The 27,335-nt window shown below is 39.1% G+C and overlaps 1 protein-coding gene across 4 annotated transcripts; it reads right to left on the reverse strand.

Moving 5' to 3' along the window:
• Positions 1 to 389: 389 nt before the first annotated feature.
• On the reverse strand, positions 390 to 26,341 carry LOC146460887 (sodium- and chloride-dependent GABA transporter 1-like). Of its 4 annotated transcripts, XM_085087822.1 has the most exons (7): positions 21,393 to 21,493; positions 17,786 to 17,900; positions 9,954 to 10,311; positions 6,011 to 6,848; positions 4,989 to 5,358; positions 3,781 to 3,982; positions 390 to 3,382 (listed from the first exon to the last, which is right to left on the reverse strand). In XM_085087822.1, exons 2-7 carry the CDS (start codon positions 17,813 to 17,815, stop codon positions 3,117 to 3,119), a joined length of 2,064 nt encoding a protein of 687 aa, XP_084943948.1. In that variant the 5' UTR covers positions 17,816 to 17,900; positions 21,393 to 21,493; the 3' UTR covers positions 390 to 3,116. The 4 variants fall into 4 exon arrangements, with proteins under 4 accessions (XP_084943948.1, XP_084943951.1, XP_084943949.1 ...); XM_085087825.1 differs by lacking the exons at positions 17,786 to 17,900; positions 21,393 to 21,493 and adding an exon at positions 26,281 to 26,341; XM_085087823.1 differs by lacking the exon at positions 17,786 to 17,900 and having other exon boundaries at positions 21,393 to 21,550.
• Between the last annotated feature and the right edge of the window lie 994 nt (positions 26,342 to 27,335).

A 27,335-nucleotide genomic window follows, 5' to 3' on the forward strand; every position in this document is an offset into this window, starting at 1 on the left:
GGCAAGGAAGTTGCCGAGAAAAATTGGGCTCATTTTTAAAGGAATATCATTCTGAATATTTACACTGAAGAAACATGACAGTACCCTACATAACTGTAGTTCTTTTTCACGAAATACTTACTTTAGGGTGCAGAAAAAGCGGCAGCAATAAGCTAATGCTTTTGAGAATTCTTTTTGTTTCGTTAGTCGGAACATTCTCCTAGTATTCAGATATTCAAGAAAACTTGTGAGTACGTGAAGAATATTCAGAATGCTTTAAATTTGATACTGGAGTATATTACATTAAGAATTCAATCGATACCGTCGCCACTTTCAGCAACATTTATTAACTTAACGTCAATTTTACTTGGGAATTTCATGTTACAAAAGCAACCATATTATTACAGGAATGTTTCTCAGAATTTTTAATTTTCCTTTTGTTGATGAAACTGTACTTCCTCGCTAAAGCATTTTCACTTTTAGATGTTTCTATTGGTCTTCCGCTGGGTTTGGTTACTTTCTTGTCAATTCTGGTGGTTTTCGGATCAAATTTTCACGTCAAGTGATACCAACAGCTCATGCTGGAGACTTCAAGGGAAACTTTTTGGAATTTACTACTTACTCTGTTACTTTCATAGCCACAACTTTAATACCCTCTGAACTATTGGGGGACCCGCATTTCTCCCCTCCCCGGGTTACAGCTCAGATGTAAACCATCGTGGATCACCCCCAATAACTTGTTTAACCAGCTGGTTAAAAGATTATCAACTCAAGGCTTTGAGTAGCAGGTAGATCCAAAAATACCTTTCCTTTCTAGGTTCATACTCTCTCGTAGCAATAATTGATGTGTTAATATGTAACAGCATTATCTTACACAACAATTAACGGAGCAGCTCAAATTTCAATTTTCAGTTCATGGTGTTGAAAGTCAAATTTTACAGTCCAATGTTAATATGTTTTAATTTAAGAAGTGCAAACGAAAGGTAACATATTAAGAAAATATACAGCTATTCTCATGCGCATCTGTTTTCTTTAACTTTGAGTTTCCTGCCTGAACATGATTTGATATTTATTCCAAACAACTATTGAAACACTGTACACTTGATTGAAAATAATGAAAAGCAAGACGAGGCATGCATTTTCAGACAGTCCTTACAAAAGAGGCGCGTTCTTAACTGTTATTGCAAACTTTTTCGTGTTAAACAATCAAACACAAGACAAAAAATAAATCAGTTTACCACTCAGAATGATTTTACGCAACCAGTAAAATAGAGTATGCAGTCTTACTCTTTGCAGCGGTTGTAATGATGCCCAAGTCTCATTCAAGGAACTGTCTGTTTTCTAATTTGGAGGGCTCGTCCAATTTGGCAGCAGTCCGATTTTTTCCCGTAAACTAGCGTATATTACAGTTGTGTGCATAGTAATCGGAGGCAAGATTCCTTAAGCCCATCTGAGCTAAGACGCATACTAGTGTTGTTTCTATGTTCCTTAACAATAGAGTATTGTCAATAAACAATACTTAAAATACGCTTTCAGTTGAGAGGGTTTGGCCCCTGAAGATATATTCGCGAATCCCTCCTAAGTTCAGATGCATCCCAAGCAAGCGTTTTTTAACAATAGTCAATGTTAGTGTAATAATAGCGTATTGTCGAAAAACAATACTTAGGATTCATCTTATCCTAGGTGGGCCTCGTGTATCCGGCACCTGCTGGTCTGTGATTTGAAGCAAGACTGGGCTTGATATGTTCATACAAACTTCAACTGGTGCTTTACAAATGTAAACGCAAACTAGGTAGCATGATCTTTCATGGTGAAAAGCAGTAAGGTTTGTATTTAAAAAACTCAAAGTAAACTCCAGCCTCTCTGTCACTGAAAGACCAGGGGTCAGATTTACTGAGCTCTCCTTAGATAAGATGAGTCTTAGCATTGTTCCCTAACAATAACCTATTGTTATGCCAACAATAGACTATTGTTAAAAAAAAATGCTATGAAATGAGCTGTTAACTATTCTCTTCGGAAAATAATTCCCGTTTTTGGAAAGTGCTATATTACAGTCCTTTTTGTTCAAAAATGCATAAATTACCATATTTCTATTCTTCGTTTCTAAAGAACGAACATGGTGATCCCTTCTTTTTATTTCAATTTCGGAGCAAACATATTAAGATTAGTAACTTGACGAAATATGAACAAAATTTTATATTGGCTTTTATTTCAACGGAATGTCCTTAAGGATCAATGCTTAGGACTTCTTCTCTTAAGGGGCTTCATGAATAAGCCCCAAGGTCACTGAGTACACAACTGTTAAATGTGCTGTTATTTTCAAACTCAACAGACCCAGTAACTAGGAGTAAACTATCATAAAAATAAGGAAAAGAAAAGAAAAAGCCTTTGTATATTTGAAACATCTGAAAGAAGGCCTCAGGGTATTTACGTCTTTTTTGAACGGTGAACCGAAATTGCTGATTCAAGGGAGTTTTAACTTCGGAGGGATGGAGGGAAAGTGGGGGATAATTTCAAATGCCTTGTCTTAATTAGTACGTATACAATGGCCTACTGAAATATCAATAGCTATTACATTTTGTTTCATGGGTTAAATAAAATCAGGCTATTACAAGAGCAGTAAAATGCTGTCAATTTTCATTTAACAGAGTAATTAATAACTTTTGAGTTAGGCAGGTTAACGAAAATATATTGACTCTACTGGAAAGCGCAGCTCAGTTGAAACAAGCAAAATGGTCGAGTTTGAGAGCCTGGTCTTAAAAAAGATAAAGTTCTGCTAAAATGAAAATTTTACGGACATTTGTCACGGATACGGGTCATGGAATGTTCGCTGGGCTCATTACAAACGCCTGTATAAAATCTCCTGAAATTACGACCCAGCAGCAATCAAGACAAGACTCTCAAACTAGGCCTCCTTTTAGCTAATTTTAAGGTGCTCTTTCTGGCAGCGTAAATGAATTTTTGTTAACTTACTTACATCAAAATTTAAAATTGCCACGACAAAGGTCTATACGACCACCGTCTGTCATAAAAACTATTGTAAATATAAAAACCGTCGATTAAAAATACAGGAAACAGAAAAAGACGGTCTCTTACGTTAATAAAATTCTTGATAGGGACGAATAAACACTGTTCGTCTAAAGATTTTGCGCTTCTGAATGAGTTGCTAAGCCTTCCCGTACCTCTATGGCTTTCATTTCTTCATGGTCTGGACGCAGAAGAAAAGAGATTCGTTGCCATACGGAACTCCCAGGGGTCTTAATGAACTTGTAAATTGCCACGCCTGGGATCCACAGCATGGAGGCCAAAGCAAGAACCCAGCCACAGAACTCCGCCCAGTTGGGGTACTTGTATTTACCATAGGAGACGCCAGCCCACTGGATAACGCTGAATAAAAATACCCCTGGAAACAAACAAGACGAAAGTGCGATTTGTTTAACAATGTGGAAACGATTTAATTTTCGACGTGTACCATTCGAAAGTTACTAAAAAATATTTCATTGAGTTACATAAACGACTAAAACATTATGTCAAGTGGTGAGGGTGCAGGGCCCAGCAGCGTAAGCATTGAGCAGCCAATAAGTTTCACTTCTTCATCTTTCACAAAATTTTGAAAATCCTTTGTTTGGTTTTAATATGAAGGTTTGACTTTAACATATGCGTCACGTAACATAATTTGAACTTAACTTCGAACTGGTCTCGCGCCCCGAGAATGTGAAATCATTTTGTCAGACAAACCTTGTGTGTTAGTTTTGCTGTTGTTGTTGCTGAGGTCTTGTACAATTAATTCCATTTACTTACCTAAAATAACAAGGGGAGTAAGGAATTTCCATGCAATTGGCCACCAACGCCAAATCTTGTACCCAATCATCGTCTCTATGTCTTTCGCAAAACGATTGGCTCCATAGCCCCAAGCAACTGTGATGACCTCAAACAAGGCCAAGAACAAAAGCGACACTCCACCAGACTGATAGTTGTACAGATTGAGAATGTACATTCCACCCTGAAGAAAAGGAATAGTTCACTTAGCGCAAGCCGTAGGGTTTTAGACTTCCATGTCAAATGGAAAGTTTGTACGGACTTGGAAATTGTAGAATTTCATTGCCCCTGCAAACCTAAGGAGGCATACATCCTTGTAACTCGCGCGTAAAAGTACTTAAAGTTGAAATGTACAGTTCGGATACCAGATGATATCTCAACTTTGCCTGAACACTGAACAGAGGGTACACAGAAAAAATGGGTTGTGATGGCGTAAAGGTAAGTAAATGCCCGAACAGAATACATGGGTAATGATGACTTAGCAACCTCAGGGGATAATCAACAAATACCCATGAGGGGGGGGGGGGGGGGGGTCCGAGCTATAAGACTGTAATATAAGCGAAGATCAATTTTCTGCTGGCCATTTTGCGCCCCGAAAACGTCGAGTGAAACGACGGAATTCAGAAAGTTTAAAGCGGATATCGGAATTCTTCGCACATCAGATCGCAGACGAGTGATTTGTAGCAGATTAGTCTTTGGGTATGTTCATACTTGGTTGCCGAGTACGATGCCCGAGTACGATTCTCGCTGGGCGCTAATGTACAAGTACGAGTACAATGTCGAGACCTTGTATTCCACCACTGAAATAGGCAACGGTTCCCTGTGTGGACGAGTTTGTATTTTGTGCCCGGTGCTCGGGCACGAAGTATGAACACAACCTAACAACGGGGGCAATTTTAGTGTAAACTATTTCTAGTTGTAGCATACTGTGGCAGTTCAAATGAGAGTTAATTTTTAAGCAGTAGTTTCCTGTGATGTTATTCATTTTGAGTCTGCGGAAGAAAAAGTTGAAGTAAAAGCTGTTGAGAAGTACTTTCCTGTGCTCTTGATTATCCTGTACAAGTCGGTTCTAACTTCCCTGTGTAGAAGAAATCCTAAAGTGTGACAACTCAAATGAAAGCTGCTTTTTGGCAAGTAAGCACTTTGGCACTCTTTTAAGGAAAGAGGATGTGGTTACTCAGAGCTCCTACCTGCGTGACCATTGGAATCCCTAGCAAAAAGCAAAGGAAGCACAGAAATGCGATGAACAGTTCTTTACGTCGTTTCAGCAGCCGCGGATACTCGTCCACCAGACCTGTCACCACCGCTTCAAACATAGCAAACTGGGTGTCCAGACCTAGCGTCAACAACATGAAGAAGAACATAACCGCCCAGAATGGAGAGATGGGCATCTGAGCGATTCCTTCTGGGTACACCACGAAGGCGAGGCCCGGACCGGAAGTGGCAACTTCTGAGACTTCTTTACCGGAAACGTGTGCCATGAAGCCGAGCACGCTGAAGATGACAAAGCCTGCAAACACGCTGGTGCTGCAGTTTATGATTGATACTATCATGGCATCTCTAAACAACAACAAAATAAACAAACCGATCAGTTTTTCGGATGGTCACAAGGTGAAGTTCTTAGTTTATCATGTTGATGTGGTCGGCAGTTCTCGAGTTACTATTTCTCTTCAAACTAATATTTCTCTAGGAATATTTGTCTAACACAAAGTTTGCTCATACCCGAAAATCATATTCAAATTAAGCTCCGTGATATTTGATTTCTCATTCTGACTTCATCCTGACTGTAACAATCAAAACTGGAGTAGTCTCTTTACAAAAGGTTTCACTGAACTTTGTTATTTTGTTCACTACGTTTTTACGGACATGTTTGAAGGATTCGTTTGACCACAGACAGCTACAGGCGTGGATATCGACATAATAAGTGACATCAAATACTGAATTTCTTTACAGTTCTTGGTAGATAGGAAAACGCTAGACACATCTTATCGCTGTTTTGGTATTGTTTGTTCGCTTTTCCGTTGGATTTCGCGCCGATTTTCAACTTTATTAAATGTACCCGCTTAAGAAGGATACTAGAATGGAGTTCAAAGGCCGCCTTTAGTTGAACGTGAAACTGAACAAAGAACGCTGGAGAGCAACCGTGTACCCCAATAAGAAATCGCCCCGATGATAAGTTTCCCAATTTACTATAGTTTGGTACCAGCCTTACTTGAAGCAGTTGTTGTGAAACTTGTTGAAGCTGCCCATTGTAATAAGCGAGCCAAATCCAATCCCGAGGGAATAAAAGATCTGCGTGGCTGCCGCCGCCCAGACCCTGGCATCAGCAAGCTTCCTCCAGTCGGGCTTTAGGTAGAACTCGATACCCTTAGACGCACCAGGTAGTGTGACCCCACGGATAAGTAAAATGACGAGCACAACATACGGGAAGGTGGCAGTAAAATAGACAACCTTCCCAGATGACTTGATGCCTTTCCACAGACAAAAGTACACCAGGATCCAGGCTACTACGAGCGCTACGAACAGCTCGACCCGGACGGAACCAACGTCTTCCATGGTATCTGAGATTTGAAGGACATAGTTCTCCCAGAATTCTTTGCTGGGAGAATTGCCGCCAACTGCCGCTGCGGCAGGCGCCAGTGTGTTTGGCGCTACAGTGCCGTTAACGGTAATGTTGACGGTATTGTTGACGCAGGAAATCAGCGGTGTGGTATTGTTGACGATAGTCACGTTTCCGAAAGTCACGTTTCCAATGGTGAGGTTTCCAAGAGTCGGAGCAACAGTTGGGGCCATAGTTGGAATGGTTTGATTTATACAGTCGGTAGAATTCATGAGCACAGTTCTGTTGGTCGGTGTAGCGCCATTATTTGTTACAGCACTAGTGGATTTCCTTGAGAGTGTGCAGTTAGGTGTGTTCCACCAGTTGTTGCAGTTTGCCCAAGGAACGACTTTTGCAAACGATTTGAACATGTAGTACAAACACCAGGAGATGATGACGTTGTAGTACACACAGCAGAGGAATGAAACGACCAGCATGGAAAAACCAACACCTTAAAAACAAAACAAGAACTACAGCTGAAGATCGATAACAGACATATTATTGACATGACATGGCATTTCATTGTTTAAATGACTCTATGTTGCCTAGGCAACGACATTTTGAGCGACATGTTTATGAAAAATTTTTGTAAGTGTTTCTTTGTATATCAGTTCATTTTTGTACCATTCTAGCGTTTTCTTGTTATTCTTGTTTACTTTTAGGTGAATTCTGAAGAGTTTTTCTGAGGCCATCCCACTTTGCGAACCTCAAAGCAGACAATCTTGAAGGTAGCTTATACCCCCGAATGTCCAATGTTTAAAACCCAATTCGATCAGTTATCTTTTAAATTTGCTCCATTAATAAAAACAGAAACTATTTGTGACCCCAATGCGTAATTCCCAAGGGAAACACCAAAACATTTCGACGTGATGACGTGATGAACTGATCAAACTTGGCTCGTTGCATCTGATTTGATTAGATAAATTGGAAATTAATAAAACGCACAACCAAACTACCCAGCGACTGCGTCATCAGATCTTTAACTCCAACACCGGCAGGACTGCAATTATAATTCATCGTGTGTTTCTCTCAGTCACCATTGGTCCAAAACAAACACGTGGGATAAGATTACCACAAATAAATTGCCCGGGGCATTTCAAGATTGCACTGTCTGGGGATTCACAGCTTAGCGGCTCTTGGCAATCTTGCGAGAAAATATTTGTAACCTTCTCCATTTGCCTTCAATCAACATGTATAGAGAAGTTTGTCGTTGGACACCATCAGCTCCTCAAAGTTCACTGAGGATTGTTTTCGAATTTACCGTAAATTTAGAAGGCAAAGAGATATACTTATCTGATTTGCCCATACGATAATGTTCCACGGCAAACGGAATTTCTTGAAAGTTATTCAGAGTTCCGACTCAGACCTTTCGCCAATTTTGATTCTTGCCTGGTCGCACAGTTCGCTTACGAAGTTGAACACACTGATATGTTTACATCATGCTCGGATAAAACATTTTATTCTCGAAAGATCATGACCGATGGTTTCTTTTTTCATTTGCTAATGCCAAGCAAATAAGCGCAGCTAAAAGTAAACGATAGGATTCGTCCTATATCCTTTTCTCTGTATTAAATAGCAACACTGTTCAATTTAAATACGATATTATTACCACCCATACGAGTACAAACTTTTGTTCATTATATTTTAGCGAAGTAAAAATTCATTAAACAACTCTCGTAGTGGAAAAGTGTAGAACTAGTAAATTTCCAACAAAGGCTTAAAGGGCTCCAGCATGAACTGTATTGAAGAAACGGTTTGGAAACTGCAGTTCCTTCTGTGAACATGATCTTTGTGGAGCACGGGTAATGCTATCAACGAAGTGCAATTTTGTCCAATTTTCTCAAGTTAGCAAAAAACCGCACTTGACAAGGAAAGAATTGAGCGAGAACCACAAATGTCTTCCCTCGTTTTGTCTGATTTTTTTATGTCACGACTTGAAGAATAAGAAAAAATATTTGTTAATAAGCCGTAAACTAATCCTTAGTTCTCTTGAATTAAATTGTACTAAATACGCGTAGTATTTACGATTCAAGCTCTTAGAGCTAGCGACCCAACGGTGTACGTTTTATGCAAAACTTTTATCTAAATTCAAATTTCGAAAAGCAAAACCATTAAAGTGTCATTTTTGACCGATAGCTAATGAAGTACATAGATTACAAATTATATTTGAAATATTCGAGAAACTACTGTGGTCTAACGAAGTGCCCTATATCCTGAATAGAACTGAGCACAAGATTTGTTTAGCTAGCTTAGCATTTGAGATCTAAGGCATCCAGTTAAGAATGTATATTAAACATTTTGACCGGTTACACCCCTCCACTAAACATAAGCGGGCGGAACGAAGCGTTTTCATAGTAAAACAACGTCCGTTTTTTTTACGATTTCACGCTAAGAGAGTAGAGTATGTTTAAACCACATAATATTTTGTTTTTTATCAGCAGCCTTTGTCTAGACTGCATTATTTTACATTGTGGTACGTGTGGATATTTAACGTACATTAAGTCCTTCTTGGTAATTTGCACTGAGAACTTTCCCCTGTGAATATGTAATTTCTTGAGCGTCTGCAAATAATTTTTATGGCCTAACCAGATGTCCTTATAAGGTACTTTCAATATTAAGATAAACATCGGATTAATATTCCTACGTCGAAGCACGCTTCGTTATCGTTTTTCAAATGCCAAAACAAAGTAGGCTGATTTCACAAATAACGCTCACTGGGCATGAATCGAGTGAAAAATAAACGGTATTTTAAGACGCGCGAATTCACTAAGCAATGCGATTGAAACTGAATGATGATTATTGTCTAATCTTTGCTCAAATCAACTACAAAAAACAAAACAAAGCAAAGAAGAGATGTTCAAAGGAGAAGACTCGATCTGTCTTGAGCAAATAACAAATTAGACTTTATGAATTAGCTTCACATTCTAGTGCTAGAATGGTTCATGTCGCGCAGCAAATAAATTTTCACTTGTTTGGGAGAAAAATATGCAACAATGTGTAAATTGTTATGAATATTGCATGCTCTGCGCGAGCAAAACTGTAACAGTATTCCTATTCATAAATTAATAATGTTCTACACACTAGTTTCTTCACAAAGGGTTTCGTGTATGTTCTTTTCCTTAAAAAGGGGAATTTTTACACAACTTATCGCTTCTTCCGAAGACTCACCGCAATAAGGGGAATTAATTTACCTTCCTTAAGTAGAAGAACATCCATCTTAACAAACACAGAGGAAAACAATTCATTTCTAAATTTTGCGGTATAATTGAATATTATTAAACATTTCGATTCATCATTGAACTGCACTCGAGGAAATTCTTAGCGAACGGGATTCAGAGAAACTTCCCCATAAAACTCGTCCAAAATCTCAAAATTGATAAAAAAAAAAGACCCAAACATTTTGATAGAACACATATTGCAATGAGATTCCCACAGTGATAATTGTAGACTACCTGCGATTGCCGTGAGCTTTATTTAGTTTTTTGTACCGAACAACACGAAAGCGAAGTTTGTGTACATTAACTTTCGTCTACGAGGACATGGTAAAATAGCATACCTTTAGCCAACGGGCAAATCGCGGCCCAAGATGTGACAGGTCCTAAACTTACGAATTGTCCTAAGGCAAGTTCCATGAAGAACAAAGGCATTCCACACAGGAACAGCATACACACGTAAGGGATGAGAAACGCGCCACCGCCGTTCTCGAAACACAAGTAAGGAAATCGCCACACGTTGCCCAAGCCCACGGCGTAACCAATACACGCCAGAAAGAACTCGACTTTCTTGCCCCATTTTTCGCGTTCTTCTGTATTGATTTCTACCTCTACTTTATAGTCGTCTTCTTCTGGCGGCACTTCTCCATCCGCGGAACCATTTAGAGCTACTTTCTTCTCGTCCAGCTCCATGCCTTCCTTCTAGCAAAACAAGAACATAAATTGTGCGTTTAATCAAACCAACCCAACGACGCTGAAAATGCGTGCTGTAACGGGTTTTTTAAACGAGAACACAACACCCAGCCGTGAGCTAACTAGCGCTGCTTTTCTTTCGCCATGAATATTTACCCTTATTTTTAGTCGTGTTAGATTGGTCAAAGGCCAACGCGCGTAATCAGAACTCTTGTATTTGGCTCCTTATAAAGAAACAGTTAAAACTCGCGCCCCCATTGGCCCCAATCCAAGCCATTATCTTCACCCTAACTGTTAGTTTATTTTGATAAAGGGGCTCGTAAATTTAGATTATTAACGGTTAGCGCCAGGTGTTCTCAGACACGCGCACGGGAAACAAATTTCTTATCACGTTATAAGATATTTTGCAATATTTTGACCAGTGAAATACATTCTAACTCGATGACGAGGAAGATATTTGCTAAACTTCGGTCTTCTCTGGAAATACGACGCACGCCTGACAAACCTTTGTTGATAACCCCACCGAGAAGTTCTCGGTGGTTTTGTTTTGTTTCGCGACATTTTTTCACAACTAATGAGTCCACAAAATGAAAAATACCAATATGGCGCTCAAGGAGGTAATTCTAATTTCATTGTATAAGCAATAAATTTCGCCGTTAGTCTACAACAAATAGCTATTTTTGCAGCGAGCTGTATCGAAAAAATTTATGAATTTCGAGCAACTACTTGACAGTATCTTCAAGGTTTCAGTCTTTGTTAAATTCCGATATAATTACGTTAAAAATAAAAGATAATCATCTTACATGGTTCAAACAATACGATTTCATCCGCCTACTTCAAAAAATACTCTTTTCATACGTCTAAGAATATCTTAAAAAACACAAAACATTTACGCACATGTGTAAAGTTCAAAATCTGTGGAACACGGTATTTAACATCAATAAACAGTTCTACACGTTGGTTTAAGATTTATCATGTTCTTTAATAAACTAACAAGTTTGCAAATGCTCTCAGCAAGTGGTCCGGAGGAGGATGGTTTCAGAAAATGAAAATGAAAAAAAAAAAAAAAAAAAACGACAAAGTTTCGTTTTTAAGCACTCTGGCAAAATGTAAACTACTTGCAAGTGGGTTGGAATTAAATGTCATTTTCTAAGAGATGTTAATGAAATGCACTCCAGTGTCTGTGCATTCTCGAACATTTAATCAGAGTGGCCACTGAGTGGCTCTAAAGATGAACTTTTTGAAAGCCTGAAAATTTTATTACCAAATGAGAAAATAAAATCTTTACAGGGATTCAGCGATTCCAGGCGTCTCCAAACAATCAAAACATTAACCGCGCTTGTACAATAGCGCTCTACTCTTAGACACTGCTCACAAAACAGAAAAAAATGTAGTGTTGAAAAAATATCTTGGTGAAAATAGGCAGCTTGGGCGCGTAACTGAACCTTGATACACAAAGGTTTACCTACCAGCTCATTAACGTATGTACAAGATTTTTAACAGGTAAACGCCTGAGTACTACGATCTTTTCGCGGATTCTCCAAATGAAATGACACATTGAAGCTTTAGTTTGACAGGAGAAAATTAAATTTGACGAGTAAGAGGACCATTTATCAGTAAGTAAGCGGCTTTCGTTCAATTAGATATTAAATGAGGGCGAAAACGAAGATTAAGTTAGGCCGGCGGTAAGTATTCTGTTAATTGGATACAGAAGTACCCCGACAGCAGAGCTCCCTTGGGGCCGGTGGGCGAACAATATTTTGAGACATTCCAATTAATCACCGTCAGTTCCTCCAAACTTTGTGTAGCCATGGACAATGCTTCGAGAAAGTTGGTCTTCCTGGCCAAGATTACTTCAAAGCTCCAGTTTTCGAGACAATCTACTCCTATTCATGACTTGCAGTTTGCTCTTAAAGAAACAAGCCCTTTTTTTCTGGCTACAGGTCTGGGCTTCATCTACCAACCGAAAAGTTAGAGACCCTTAATCGACACGTTAGAAGTTAACCCACAGACTTGAAAGTCAGAATCATTTTATACTGTTAATGAGCATGGTAACCACAGAAGGCCAGTGACGTAGGACCTCTATAGACAAGGCAAATTGTTATCGATGAGTGTTTTCAATCGACAACTTAATTGAATCCACAAGTACCAGTGTTCAGAAAATGCGTTTCCACACACGAAAAGTTAAATTTTCAATAACCTGTATGTTTTAAGGGAACCTCGAAACCTGCTTCTAATGCGCATGTGTACATCGTGAAGAAAATGGCTAAATAGACTTTAGTAATACTCACAGACGGGAGAATTTGGGTTGTCGATAACAAACCTGCCGCGTTTGTTATCGACAACTAGAGTAGTTTTTCCTTTTGAAAAGGAAAACTACAGTCAACTCCCTTTATTGCGGACACCTTCGGGACCGCGAATTAGTGCCCCTAATAGTCCGTGATACAGTCAACTCTCACTTACGGACGCCTCGCTGTTACGGATACCCCGATAATACGGACAGCAGCTAAATCCCCGACAAAAATAAATTACAGACGTTTGACTGAAATAAATTCCCGCTTTTAAGCACTAACTCGCGGTCCCGAGGGTGTCCGCAATATTAATTTTTATATATTTCTATTTATTTCAGCAAACGTCGGTAATATATTTTGCCAGGGATTTAGCTGCTGTCCGTATCATCGGGGTGTTCGCAAGGCGGGAGTTGACTGTACTTTGTTGTCTTCGACTTTATTTTTCACCATTTGGAGTCAATAACTTGATTCACGCACGAGATTTTTTTGTCATTCATAACTTTTCGTTATCAACAACTAAAAAGTTATCGAAAACAGTTTCTCTGGTCTGTGCTTTTTGATTGGTCAGAAGTTAGGATCCCTTTCACAGCTCAGACCCAAACGTTAAACAGTATTAAAAAAAAAAGCCCCATAGTAAAAGTGTACCACTCGATAATTTCCTTTCTTTCTTTGTTTTGCCGCCATCTTGGATATATGCGCTTTTTTACCTCCCACAACCCTCTTTCGTTTTGTTTTTGTTTTTTTTGGAAACACGAAGGGAAAATTAACCGACTACTCGCCCAGACAGATCTACCGCACATATATGAACCCTGTACAACTGACCGACAAAAACCCTCCCTTTAAGCTGGCGCAACCTGACGTTTGAAAAAATTGGTAGAAATTTCACTTGAATATAAAGGATTATTAATGAACGAAAGAATCGAACTGGAAACAAATTAACCACATGTATTTGTATATATATTTGACTTCAGTTGCTTGTGAATCCACGACTAGCGGAATAAACAGCTAAACGCGCTGTTAATTAACACGCTAGTACGCTGTACGCGTCAAAGACGGTTTTGAGAAGCGCAGATGGCGCTTTTAAGCGTATACGTGTGTAAAGCTATTTTCGGTTACTACCAAACCAGGAGGAAACAAAATTTTAAAGGTGAATTTGCATTCAATTTTAAATGAATTTTCATAGGTCACAGTTTCACGGAATATTTCTGAACTTATAAGCCGCAACCGTCGATGGTGCTAAGGGGGGTAACTCGAGGTATTCCGAATGAAATGAAATACAAAAATTTTTCACGATTATCAGATTGTTAGATCGTCGAATATCTATCAGTTAGCGAATTTATCTTCCCCGCAAGCGCAAAACACTAATCTATATTTACAAACAAAAGCGAGGAACTATTAAATAAACAGTGTCGCAAATAGCATGTATGTAGAGTAAGGCGTTACAATTTCTTTCAGAATCTAGGAAACAACAACATATTAATATTTAAACATTGCTGAAACTAGTTTCAATATTATAGATACTCCGTGTAATAACACTGTCAGTATCAAAACCTTTTAGAAAACGACGACGCCAAGACGGCTAAATTGATTGAATTCAAGTTCCTTTGGGCAAATGACTACAAGCAGTTTGTCAGTCTATATATTCTATCTTTAAGGACTAGCTTGATTGTTTAAATGAAGTGAAAAATGTTTCTACTTTTTTACTTCTACATTCAGCCAAGACAAAAATTAATGGCAGAATTTTCTCTGACAACGCTCAGTTCTAATTGACGAGCCTGTACATCAGAGACCAATAGCCAATCAAATTCACAGATTTGTAAGATTTCCACTAAAACGGTTTGCAACAATACATGTTACTATCTTTGATCAGCGAATAATATATGCACTCATTTCAAAGACAAGCCAAGGATTGTTTATGGTCAGGTGTTGAATATTACACCCTCCTGCGAACGATGGAATCGTATAATGAGATGAAATTTCGGACTTAAAATAATTGTTGACCATCGGGGACAAGAAATGCCTTTGAGAATTTCTATGAAAAGTCTCGTTGGACTAGAGCACGTCAGCTCAAAATCTCTTATCGACTGTTTTAACTAATAAAACATTGAGTTATCTTATGGGTATTTATTCGAACGAAAACAAAACAAAGAATATGACAAAAGTTCTTGATACACATGTGTAGTGCTAGTGCGTAAAACTTTTTGCCAAAAGTAAAGGGGAAAAATTCCCCTAAATCGACTCATTTGAAGAATTTTTTGCCCCCACCATTGGAAAAAAATTATAAATTTTGTCATCGAAAGTATAAAATAAAACGTTTGAAGTTTTACAACTCAAACAATTACATGGTCAAAATGAAATATCGCGCCCATAAGATAAATAGTACAATTCAGCACCACATCTTTTCGACATTTACAAGACGTAACTACATTAATTACGTACCGCTTACATCTAAAGCTAAAATACAATATACTTACGTTAATCCTTACTGAGAAAATAAGATCAAATTCCTACTAAAGTCCCACGCGAAAACAGAAGAGTCAACGGTGTTTGTATCCCATTGAAAGAAGTGCAAAGATTTAATTAGCAAAGCGGAATCATTGTTTTCAAAACCCCATGCTTATAATAGATTATACGCGTGAGCTTCTCAATGGCTGAAATTCGGTTGTGTATAAAATTCGCACAGCCATACTTCACACAATGTATTATTCTTGATTAATTTCATAAATTTCAGTTCTTTCTCTGTCCGGTGCGAAAATATATGAAGTGTAGAAATTCACAAACGGATATATAACACTAAGGTTGGGTTAAGTTATATACTTCAATGCTGAATAAAAAGAAGAGTTCTTCAGAACTAAAATGGAACATTACTTTAAAAATACAGTTGTCAGTCAAAAAAAAAACAAAAAAAAAACGCAGAGGTAATGCACTATTTTTACAGATTTTCTAAAGTACAAATCGTGTTGTATCGCATTTTATTAACGACTTCAATGCAATTCTAAAGTCTGGATTAAAATGATGATTTATCATTCCAAAATGCCCAATATTTTCGCTTTCAACATCTTCGGCGGGTATTGATAAGCCCTTCAAAACGCTTATTATTTAGATAATAGGCCGCCTGCATTTACAAACACACAAGGCATTGAACAAAGCTGAACGCTTTTATCAGAGAAGTTCAGTGTTTTCTCAAGTTTATCATAAAGTATCACCACAAATAATTTTTACTAAGCCAGGAAAAAAAATATACGAGAACGCTTTAAAAATATGCCACTGTATTTTGGACATGTTTTGTCGGGAAAACTGTTCGTTCAATGTAAATAATGAATATGCACGCATTTTAGAGGGATGTGGTCACCAAAGGTTATTTCAAGACCTCCCGGTGAAGTGCAGTTTCACCTGCCACGGAATTTAATTTGAAACATTTCCTTGTTGAACTTGAAAACTACTTTTTCGTTTTTTGAGACAATAACTGCAAAGATTAATGATCGAAGCCTTTTTGTACCAGCTATAGCCCGCAAGATCGAAGCTGATAATCGGATTTTGCGGGATCATTTACCGGACAATCTTTGAAACATGAGTGTTCGTGTACAAACGTTGTAATCACTTAGTAATCGGCTACATAAATTAAAAAATCTGAAGATGAATCCAAACAAAGGCATCTGTTTGGTTCTAGGTCGCAAAAACTAGCTGGAATTCAAGTTCTATAATTGACACAATTATTTAGAAAAGACTCGATAGCTGCCTGTATATTTTAACGCTCGGTATGGTTTCAAGTTCAAACAATTTCACATCGCAAAAGCCACGCTGGCTTTAAGGTAGCCTGTCACGGGTTGCATTTACGAATTAGCTGAACCGCCGCTTGAGAGGAAGACAAAAGCTATATGCAGAGTACAATGAATGTTGTGTCGCTGGCATTAATGACAGAAATGATGGATAAGAGAATTAACTCTTCAGTGAATTTTGCAGTGCCAAGTAAATCCATGAATTTCCCACTGAGCGTTAGCTCTAGTAAGGGAATTGGAGACCGCACAAGGCAAAGAAAAAACCTTTGACCGAACCAACGAACTCCGGATTTGACTACCTTTGCTCTACCGACTGAGTTACGACGCCAGACCGGAGCAAGTCTACGGTGATCGGTATTAAATAATGTACAGCCCTCTTTCCCAGACCTAAACACACTTATATCAAGGGAATCGAGATTTTAGTTCGAGACCTGGGGCCCGTTTCTCAAAAGTCCCGGTAACTTACCGGGCCCGATAAGTATATTTTTGAAAATTTTTTTCGCCGATTACACAGTGATTACAGACATGGTACTCGGCCAAAGTTTTCATAGAATTATAAGATCTTAAAATTTAGTATTCAAAGCTAACAAAAATTGACTTCTGTGAAGAAACATTTATCATCAAAGACACTTGTTGGGCCCGGTAAGTTACCGGGACTTTCGAGAAACGGGCCCCAGGGCACCGTTGTTGTTGTTTATTATTATTATTATTATTATTATTATTATTATTATTATTATTATTATTATTATTATTATTATTATTATTATTATTATTATTATTATTATTATGTTTTTGCTTTGTAATCTTGTAATACCCCTATATGTGTTAGGAGTTGCCTTAAAAAAAAAAAAAATACGGGATGTTGCCATTATTAGCTTCCCCAGTACACAAAAGTTTCAAAACAAGTTTCAAGACGATTCAGTCGAGAAAATATAACTGCCGGTCATACGAGTCCGCACTCCAAAACGAAAATGGCGGCAAAGAGTTGACTTTGATCGTTCTTTCTCCCCTAAAATCATACAAAGCTAATGATTGGTTAGCAAGGTTCCTGGGGAAGTTTGAAATCGCGCAAAGGTCAATGACGAAATAAATAGATAAAAGGGTTAGTTTCTGAAGAAACTTGGCGACGCGTCGGGAGGGGAGTGGAAACGAATGTTGGGTTTTATCAACGGACTTGATGACGTAATCTGGCCAAAGTAAAGATCTAGAGATTCGAGTAGTGACGTTTCGCCCTTTGTCAGAGCGAATCGCTCTTCCTCTCGAAGAACGCTCGAAACGTCAGCACTGTAATTAACTAGTGCAGAAGAGGCTCCCCTGGCAATATTTGCTCCCTTTTGTTGTTATTTAATTGTCCATTATTCTTTTTTGTGTTGTAAATAGCAAAGCTAAATAAAATAAAATAGAATAAATTACCTTATCGACTCTGTTGATAAAACCAAACATTCGCTAGAATAAACAAGCCAGTGAAAACGCCATGACACGTGCATTTAGCGGCTGAACGTTCCAGGTGTTTGGCTTCTGTCTGTACCTATGTTGGACCAAAACACCATAATAACCTAATAAGCACCCCTTCCCACCCCCCTGAACACCCCCCCTCCCCCGACCCCCTCCCTCGTCCCCGGGATGGCTTATTTATTTCGAGCACGTTAGAGGGAGGGAGGGGCTGGTAGAGAGCGGGGCGGGGGCTTATTTGAAGCAGTAACCGCAGCAAAAAAGGAAGAAACAACAACAACGAAAAGTGGGAAAGTATAAGTAAATGAAGTTGGAGGTCATGCCGCTGAAGATCAAGAACAAGTTACAGTGAATAAACCGTACTTTGGTTAGTGCACATGAAGTGTTACATTCGTAAAAATTACCACAATATCTTCTGTCGTTTATAAATTTTTTGAAGGTAAAGAAGGGAGGGGGTGGGGGTGGGAATGAACAACATACTTCCTCTAAAAGGGTAATCAATAGAAGATTTACGGTATGTCATTTCTCGTATTCGAAATCCCACCTGACCACCGAAATTCAAGGAGGTTTCTCAGGTCGTTCCCAAACTGAAAATCACTTTATGCGAATAAATTTTGTCGGTTTCTATGGGATCTTGCGTGAGTCCCTTCAACAGGATAGCCAATTTCACCGACCAAAACGACTCTAAAACTATACCATCGTCCTTGGGGCGGAACTACCTCACTTGTAATTACACTGACACTATACGGCTTATACTCTGTAAGGAGGCTCCCAAGCTGGGGTATAGCGAAAAAAAGAGAAACTAGATCGGCGAGCAGAGCTCGATTTTTCTCTTCTCCGTATACATGTACCCCACTTGGGAGCCTGTTCACAGGTTATATTAAGGCTTGAAATTGACGATCGATTACTCACGATAAGAAAGACAGCACATGCTTACAGCTAAACACCGGAAGCGGATGAAAAACGACTCATTTTCTATCAATCAAGCCCAATAGAACGCAATCGCGTGATTGTGTCGAGTGATCAAGAACGAGTGGAATCCCGGAAGGGTCGGAATCTCTCTAAATTTTAGTATCTGTTTATTGCATGCGGTCTAGTTTTGCGGCCGAGGCTGAACAGAAACTGACTGTTCTTATTTTTATTTATTTATTTATTTTTTTTCATGTCGTGAGCCTGAAACCTTCCTAGCCAGTAGTACCGAATTTCCGAAAACCGATATGAAGGAGACCATGAAGCCTAAAAACGACGACATATCAAATTCCTTTGACATAGGAGCGTATTGTTATTACGTATTTTTAGCTCGAAACAAAACGGGTGCCTGCTTTATCTCTTCAATAGTCTCTTGGACAGCTTGAGGACGTTCTTCGTGTGTTCTTAAAATCTGGGTCAATTTCCCCGACAACAATCTTATGAAAAAGAAGTGTAACGACTAAATTGACTTTCAAGACCGAAAGGCGAGCACTTAGGATCAACAATCACACGTACAATATTGCACAGACCCCGGGAAATATCTGTTCATATAAACCCTATGTATTAAATTATACCTTAGTTTTTTTCCTCTTTTGGTAGCTTTAAACGGTAGGACAACATTAAACACTGAGTTTGCTCGTTGTGCGAGTCAAGTTCGAGTGACAGTCAGGTTTTCTTTTTCATTTTGCTTCGTTTTTGTCTTTATCAAAGGCTGTGATCGTGATTCTTGCTTTTATAATGATGTGCCAGCTGATGTTCAAAGCATTAAACATGAACGAGATATTTATTGTCAACGCGAACGCGAGAATTCATTGTTCAGTCACAAATTAACCCCAGTCCTCATTCATTCTCGCCATCTATAATTTCCCTGAAAGGGTTTGCCCAATGTTGCTGGTGACTAAAGCTTCAGTCACTATGCTCTGTGAACCCATGTGTTGGGAAAATTAAAAATTCCCGTGGCCGTCTGCATTTGCCCGCGAAGGGTAAAGATTCAATTTTATGTTATCCTGAGTGTCCTGTGGACGCAACAAAATGGCGCTTAAGTCAGGCAGGTAATATTTCATCCTCGGAGACCCAGGGACAGTTAGTCGGGTAGAAAGGATTTTCGTGGGCGAAAGTCGGTTTACTATAAGAACGGGAGAGCCCCTGGGCAGGTACTCTTACCGAACCAGTTCCAGAAACATTTGAATCCCCCGCTTTTGATTTGTTCTAGCCAATCAAAGGCGGGGAATTCAAATGTTTCTGGAACTGGCTTGGTAAGAGTAATTGCCCAGGAGCTCGTCACGCATTACAGTAAACTTTTGCCCACGAAAATCCCTTCTACCCGACTAACTGCCCCTGGGTCTCACAGGATGGTAATACTTAATCACCGTCCGTTTTCTCAGCTGGGGAAATGGGATCTCTGCTTCAGGTGTATGCAGCTACAGGTCTTATCCTTCCTAAGAAATTTATAAACATACCTTTCCACAGTAGCAGCGAGTCACAGCGGTAATGGCTCTAGCGATCGATAACGAAAAATGTTGCAAACCTGAAAGTGAAATTTTCTCGTTTACCACTACAGGGTCCGCGTAGTAGACTGAGTAGAGTTGGATGCATTTAGCCATTTTTAGAGTCCACCAACCCACCCCTCCCCTCTTCAATTGAAGAGGTGGAGCGTCCCCCCCCCCCCCCCCCCCCACTCAAAAAACTGCTCTGCGGGTACATCATGATGTAAAAGAGAACAACAACCAGAAGATATAAGAAGAAGGGGAAAAAATAAAATAAATAAAAGTTGGACCCTGACTTGAACTTGGCTCGTGACTCGAACTTGACTCGGCCGGCTGCGAGCTTTGTATTTGCTTATGAAGCTACTGTCTTCTTATGCTATAATACTTCTCCAGATGACTCGGCCTCCCTGTGAGTTTAAGTAGCAATAACTGGTTTATTCGTTTATGGATCTATCACCATCTTTGGAATCGTAAATCAAGAACAGCAAATTTTCTATTCTGTTCGCCGGAAGATCAACGTAAATGCGCTTTGAAACCTCAAACAACACACTCAAATACGGCATTACAAAAACCACTACGTAGTGTTCTTTGACCTTTTGGCTGTGATTATAAATTCAGAAAAATTTTTATTTACCTACAATCAGATAGTGTCAGAAAACCGTTGACTACACAGGAATCTATTCCAAGCATACGTGAAAATCACAAGTCAAGCTCCTTTTCTAAGCCCAATGAAAGAGCCCCGAGTTTGCGCTTTTTACAGAGGCTTAATCGTGTTTATTTAGCTCTTCGCAAAATGTCCATAAATCTTATATGCGGCAATTGAAGTGATCCCGGTGACACATTTGAGAAAGAACCGCACAAACGTGCAAAACACGCGGTCTTAAGATCTGACAGTGATCGCCCAAGAAGACAAACTTTTGATCAGGGCATGCATCATTGCGACACAAATACTAACAGGCAAGACGAGAAGTCAACGGACCGCGACAGTTTCGAGCTATCAGCGATCTTGAAACTCAAGTTATTTGTAACAATTTATATCTTTTACATGCAATGTGTTGTCAAGAGCCCCAAACAAAGTTGTACGATATTAACAATACCATAACTCATCTCACCTTTTTGATGTCCATAGCTTTCTCTGGAAGTTTCTGCTTCGTTTTTTAATTTACTATGTCTCAGCGCCTGTCTTTTGCGCAATACTGAAAACTATATCACTGTCTCATCTTGCAAGCATGACGTGCGTCAAATATTAACCGTAACTACCGGTATCTTTTTGGCACTAGGTTCCAAATTATGAAACACGGCGCGTGACACATGAAACACTCAAAACCAGTTTGCACAAGAATTTAGCAGTCGACCTCTGTTTACGCATGTCATTCTACCAACATGTAGATTGTCTTTTGAAAATGAATACTTATCATCAATTAATTAACCAACATGTGAATTGACCACTGGTATTATCTCTATTATGAAAGGTAGGACAAGCAGCTGATTTAAGTTTGCAATGACAAAAATGGTAGTATCGAAAACGAAGACCGAAGCACGAAGCACCGGCAAAACTCGAAAACGAAGCGCACAAGGTCGAAAACGAAGCACTCTAGGTCGAAAACGAAGCACTTAGTTTTTAAGGCCGTCTTAGGGTTTTGTTTTGTTTTATTTAGGGTCGAAATCTAGTCACGAATCAAGCGCGATAACGGATAGAGTGCTGCGCAAAACTATTCAACTGCGAGTTGTTGAAATTGAATTTCCGCAGCCCTGACTGAATTAAAAGTAAACACTTCAAAGTGGCATTTCCTGCTTTCCACGTGAATAAAGCATGTCAAGCTTTACCTTTTGTTGGTATTTTTTCAAGCTTTTTAGTTCTTTAACAACAACCTCTCTATCTATCCAATCAACAGAAATTTGGTTTTTCGCTTCTGTTGACTTGTGATTGTAATTAATTGAAAATAGGGTGCTTCGTTTTCGACCTAGAGTGCTTCATTTTCGACCTTGGGTGCCGTTTCGTTTTCGAGTTTTGGGGTGCTTCGTGCTTCGGTCTTCGTTTTCGAGTGCTTCGTTTTCGATACCACCTGACAAAAACACACTTTTTTTGTAAGAATTTATTTTATAAGAATATCAAAGCTGAAATTTGCGAAATTTTAGGAATATTTTAAGAATAAACCCGGGGCTGAGATTTTTAAAAGAATACAATTTTGTTAAGAAAATTGAAGAGCCGTAACCAGGATTCATGATGATAAAAAAATTTAAAACGTTCTCTTGTTAAAAATTGAAAAGGTATGAGCTTTCCACAACCGCCCTGTTGTCTTCAACAGATAAAATATGGAGAGAATATGAAATGAGGACTAATAAATACAAAAATTGTACAATGCAGGTGAAAAGTGTGAAAAACATTACTTGTTAAGAATTAGAAGAATAAGGTATTGATTAGGGAGTGAGTATGAGTTATTGTCAGCGTCAACAGTTTTCGCGGTACGTATGCCAGGACTCGAAGGGTCGTTTAGTATCACGGCACGAGGAAAAAGGAACAGATTGACTTTGAGAATGCATCAAGCATTGACAAGTCCAATCATCGCCATCTTAGACCCTTGAGTTCTGGCATACCACGAAAACTGTTGACGCTGACAATAACTCATGCCCAGTCCCTAATCAATACCTTATTCTTCTTAACAAATAATGTTATTCACACTTATCACATGTATTGTATATTTGTTGTATTTATTAGTCCTCATTTCATATTCTCTTCTTATTTTATCTGTTGAAGACAACAGGACGGTTGGCAAAAGCTCATACCTTTTCAATTTTTTTTATACACACATTACAGAGCTGTTGTATAAAATATTACATGCAATATAAGTGATGCGAGAAAACAAGGCATATACACTACACTGTAACTACATGTAACAAAGGTTACAATGAATCTCATTTAAAGAATTTAAACTATGAAGCTACAAAGAAAAAAAAGAAAAAAAATACTATACAAACAATAACATTGAAAGTTTTCAATTTTTAACCAGAGAACGTTTTAAATTTTTTTGAATAATTTTGAATGTTGAGCATTTGTAAATACAACACAATTATATGTTTTTAACTAAACTATAAGATTATTCCTTTCTTTAAACGGCAAAACTAGCCAATAAAGCGATAAAAACCTGCACAAGCCAAATGTTCAATGCTAATGACAGTTCTATGAACGGCTTGTAATTGATACCCCAAAGATTCTATAAAAACGAAGATGTCATACGCTATAATCTAAGAATATTCACAAGAACATTTTCACCCTAACATCGGAAGAAAAATAAGAATATTCAGCCTGGGCCGGAAAAACAAGATTTTTATAAAAAGAAAAGAGGCCTGGCCTTCCGACCACAACCGAGGGCTGATCTATTACTGCCCGGTACTGGACTCGGAATGCCTCGCCAGCCGAAACTGAAATTGAGGGCGCGATGAGGGATCACACACGTCAAAAACAGAAAAAAAGTGGAAGGAAGTGTTGCAGCCAAGGCGGTTGATTCAGTTAAGCTGCTTAGATGGGGATTAGAAGGCCTGAAGCAGAATCTTGATTCGCTTAGATATAAAGAGACTAACCTCCTTAGCTGTATGGTCCTGTATGACAATGGTAATTGAAAACCTGCCTCAGCAGTCGCTCATCCCAAGAGCCAAGTCTCCACAGCATTTCGGTATGCATGCGACTTTGGAAGCACCACAAAAGAGGGTCTCAAGCCGGGGTCTCAAGCGTATAACATCATGGTCGTCCCATTATTACATAAGCCGTGGATCCTGGTGCCCATTCCGTAGAGGTCACTTGGTCTCTTTGAAATTCCATCAATTCCACTAGCTCCAGCGATCAAAGCGTCGCAAGAAGATATTTCTATGATGCGAGAGTGGGCTAGACTTCATGGATCGTCTGTGAGACAGAGGAGTATGAGCCAGGAAACCACAATTGCAAGGGCTGGAACGCTGTCAGACTACTTGTACCAAAAAGAAATCCAGATTGGAGAAAAAAAATCAACCTTTCCTCGACCAGTGCACTCCCGCCAGAAGAAGAAGCGACCGAGTACGACTCAAGCAGTGATGAGGAAACTTATGAGGGCGAAGGATTTGTCAGAATAGGACAGTACAGGCTGTAGTTTAGTAAATCAGCAGATTACTCGAGATGTCGATTTTCTAGTGGGGATAACATCCAGATTCGGTCGTCCAGTACGTTTAACAGTCGATTCGTTTCATAAAACCGATACTTAAAGGGGAAGTATCGTGGGGGTTTTGATATCTTTTATTAAAAATGATGAAATAAAACCTTCAATCAGCTGCCAAATAATTCTAGAATGACGAGAAGAAAGAAATCAACTCGATTCTTGAAAGGAACAACTCGTGATCTGTTCTAGCGCATTTTGGAAACAAAAATGCGAGAACTTGAAAAATATTAGCCTAACATTTTTCAAGTTTCAATCCATACCGGCTTGCATGCTCTCTGGCCACAAGCACTAATCGACAGTTTTATTGCACTGGGGCGATAATTTATAACAAACTTGACAATTATTTCGTTGTTTCTGCTGACAGACAGACATTTCCAGGTTTTTAAATAATAGCAAATTTGCGTGATACTTCCCCTTTAAAGTGGTAAAAAACTGAGTCTGCGTTCGAGCCTAGTAGCCCATCAGTTCGGAGCTTATCACGGTTTCCGTGCGGCACAAAGCGACTAGGAGTATTTCTACTCCTCCCTGGATTAAATTTATACACCAGGGTGGAGAGATGCACTGAGTAAAGTGTCTTGCCAGGGAAAAAAAACAGTAATTCTGGCCAGGGATAGGACCCGAACCGCTCGATCACTCAAGAGTCCAGCGCACTAACGTAACCATTAGGCCACCGTAACCTTTCATGAACCTATAGTAGACCCAGGTATAACAATGAGGTGAAAAGGCGGCGGAAATACGCTTGTTCTATAACTTAGCAGGCGGGATCGAGATGACGACCCTCAGCCAGGTGGGATATTTTCATAAGGGCTAAAAAGGGTGGCTGGATCGCAAAAGCCTATTTTGGACACTCGTCATACAGCGCTTTCAGGAAAACACTACATGAGAAATTTCGAAGCGGGGAGAGTCAGAGGTGTCCTTTTTTTATGGGCACCTTGTAATTAGCTATATTGTACATTTCTTGTATTTAGTATCACACCCACTTGCGGGTTCTGTACTGAAGATGGATGAACTTTCTGTCGGGAAAGAAGCACTGGTGTGCGTGACTTAAATATTGCATGATAGAATATACAAAATTGAATGAATAATGTCACGAAATATATCGCATGTAGGTGTAACGCGATCGAAACGCGAGCAATATTAGAACAAAGCAGATTGCACAATTGAAAACTGGCAAAGTCCGAAGTTAAAGTACTTCATGATAATGATGAAACTGCACGCATCTATTAAGCTAACTAAGGAAGAGAAACGCGTGTAATCGTGTAATAAGAATTAAATTTAGGAGCGTCGGCAATAAGCCTTATCACGGTTTTCGACGCCATTTTGACGTGTAGGTTACACGTCTTGAAATAACAGTGTTTGTATGGAAAACCGATGCCAAATAATTTTCATAAAACATCGCTTCTGAAAAAATCATGAATTGGAAACTTTTGGCACTAGGAAAAGGATTTAAAGAAAACAAAATTGGAGGGATGTAGCTGTGCCAGAAAGCGTCCAGCCGTGTTTTAAACTTCCCATACATTTCCCTGTATTTTTTTCCGCGAACTATTTTAGTAGTAAATGATAAAAGTTTAACGGGAAAATTTCCGTTAGCTGCGTGGCACTTGTACTTATAAAAAGGGAAAGGTAAAATATAGTTCTCGAAGACGAGTGTTCAGTGCCAATAATTTCTACATATTGGCACTGAACACTCGTCTTCGAGAACTATATTTTACCTTTCCCTTTTTATTTTAGTAGTAGTTCACGGCTGGTTCGCCTCTTTGCAACCAAATTCGTATCAAACGAAAGCTGGATAATTTGTGAACACACTTACCTGTCAGAATCTCAAGAAGAAGCAATTGCGAGCCAGCAACAGCTGCGGCCAGTTACCTTGGCACGAACGTCACCGATTTACGCGCCATCACGAAGGAAATATCGCCTCTCCCTACCCCCCAAAGATGTTTTTGCGCGACAGCTATGGAGTCACCTCTCCCTGCTTAGTCACAATCTTGTTTTATCTAAGCCGAACTTCTCCGATTTTCTCAAAGGGACGCGTTGCGAGTCCGAGCTAGAAACTTGGCATGGTGAATATTTAATAACAATATGTTAAGACTGTAAAGTATATTTCGCCTCTATTTTTTAGCGCTATTCAAAGGTGGTTTTAAAGTGCCCGGGAGAAGCGCAAAATGAATAGATTTGAAAATGGTTAGCAGTGGACAATAAACAAGAATAGTTGTTTATAGTTTGTGTAAAGTTTGACTTCAACTGAAGTTATTTTAAGCATTTGGCAGTGCTTCGTTCTCGCACCTTACTTTGAACTTTTAGTTGGCCGAAAAACCGCACTATGACCGAATTTTGAAATTTTTGGAAATTTCTCAAAATTAAAGTCACTGGAACTTTTAAATATGATTTTTGGAAATAGTTCACCAAAGGGTATTTTTGGACCGAATATGAGCGATTCGCCAAATTGGTCGTTGACTGCGAATTCTCGAGCCTTACTGGCAGCCGCTCTTAAATATTCGTTCATTACTTTAGTCTGTTAGAGGTGCTAGTTTTAAGAAAAAGTCGCAATATCTGCAAGACGCCTTCAGCATGGTGTGTTGGGGGAAAATGACCGCGCCCTCAAGTCTTAGGGAGAGAGGCTAGACTCAACAGACCAATGAAATTAAGCTTTGTTATCAGTCGGTCAAAGAGGGTAGGACGAAGTAACTTTACTGCTAAAATGCGAAATGTTCTTCGTACAATACCCTGAGAAAAGATCGCGAGTGTACTCTCTTGCAAGCCAAACGAGTAACAAGTTTGGCGATTTAACATGGACAAAAGGCCAGACACAATTGTTTGAAATTGGAGTCCATTTCCTTCCTAGCAGAGGCGCAGAGGCTTCATGCG

Source organism: Pavona decussata, unplaced genomic scaffold (assembly GCF_977016875.1).
Source record: "Pavona decussata unplaced genomic scaffold, jaPavDecu1.1 SCAFFOLD_207, whole genome shotgun sequence".
In the NCBI taxonomy this organism is placed as follows: Eukaryota; Metazoa; Cnidaria; class Anthozoa; order Scleractinia; family Agariciidae; genus Pavona; species Pavona decussata.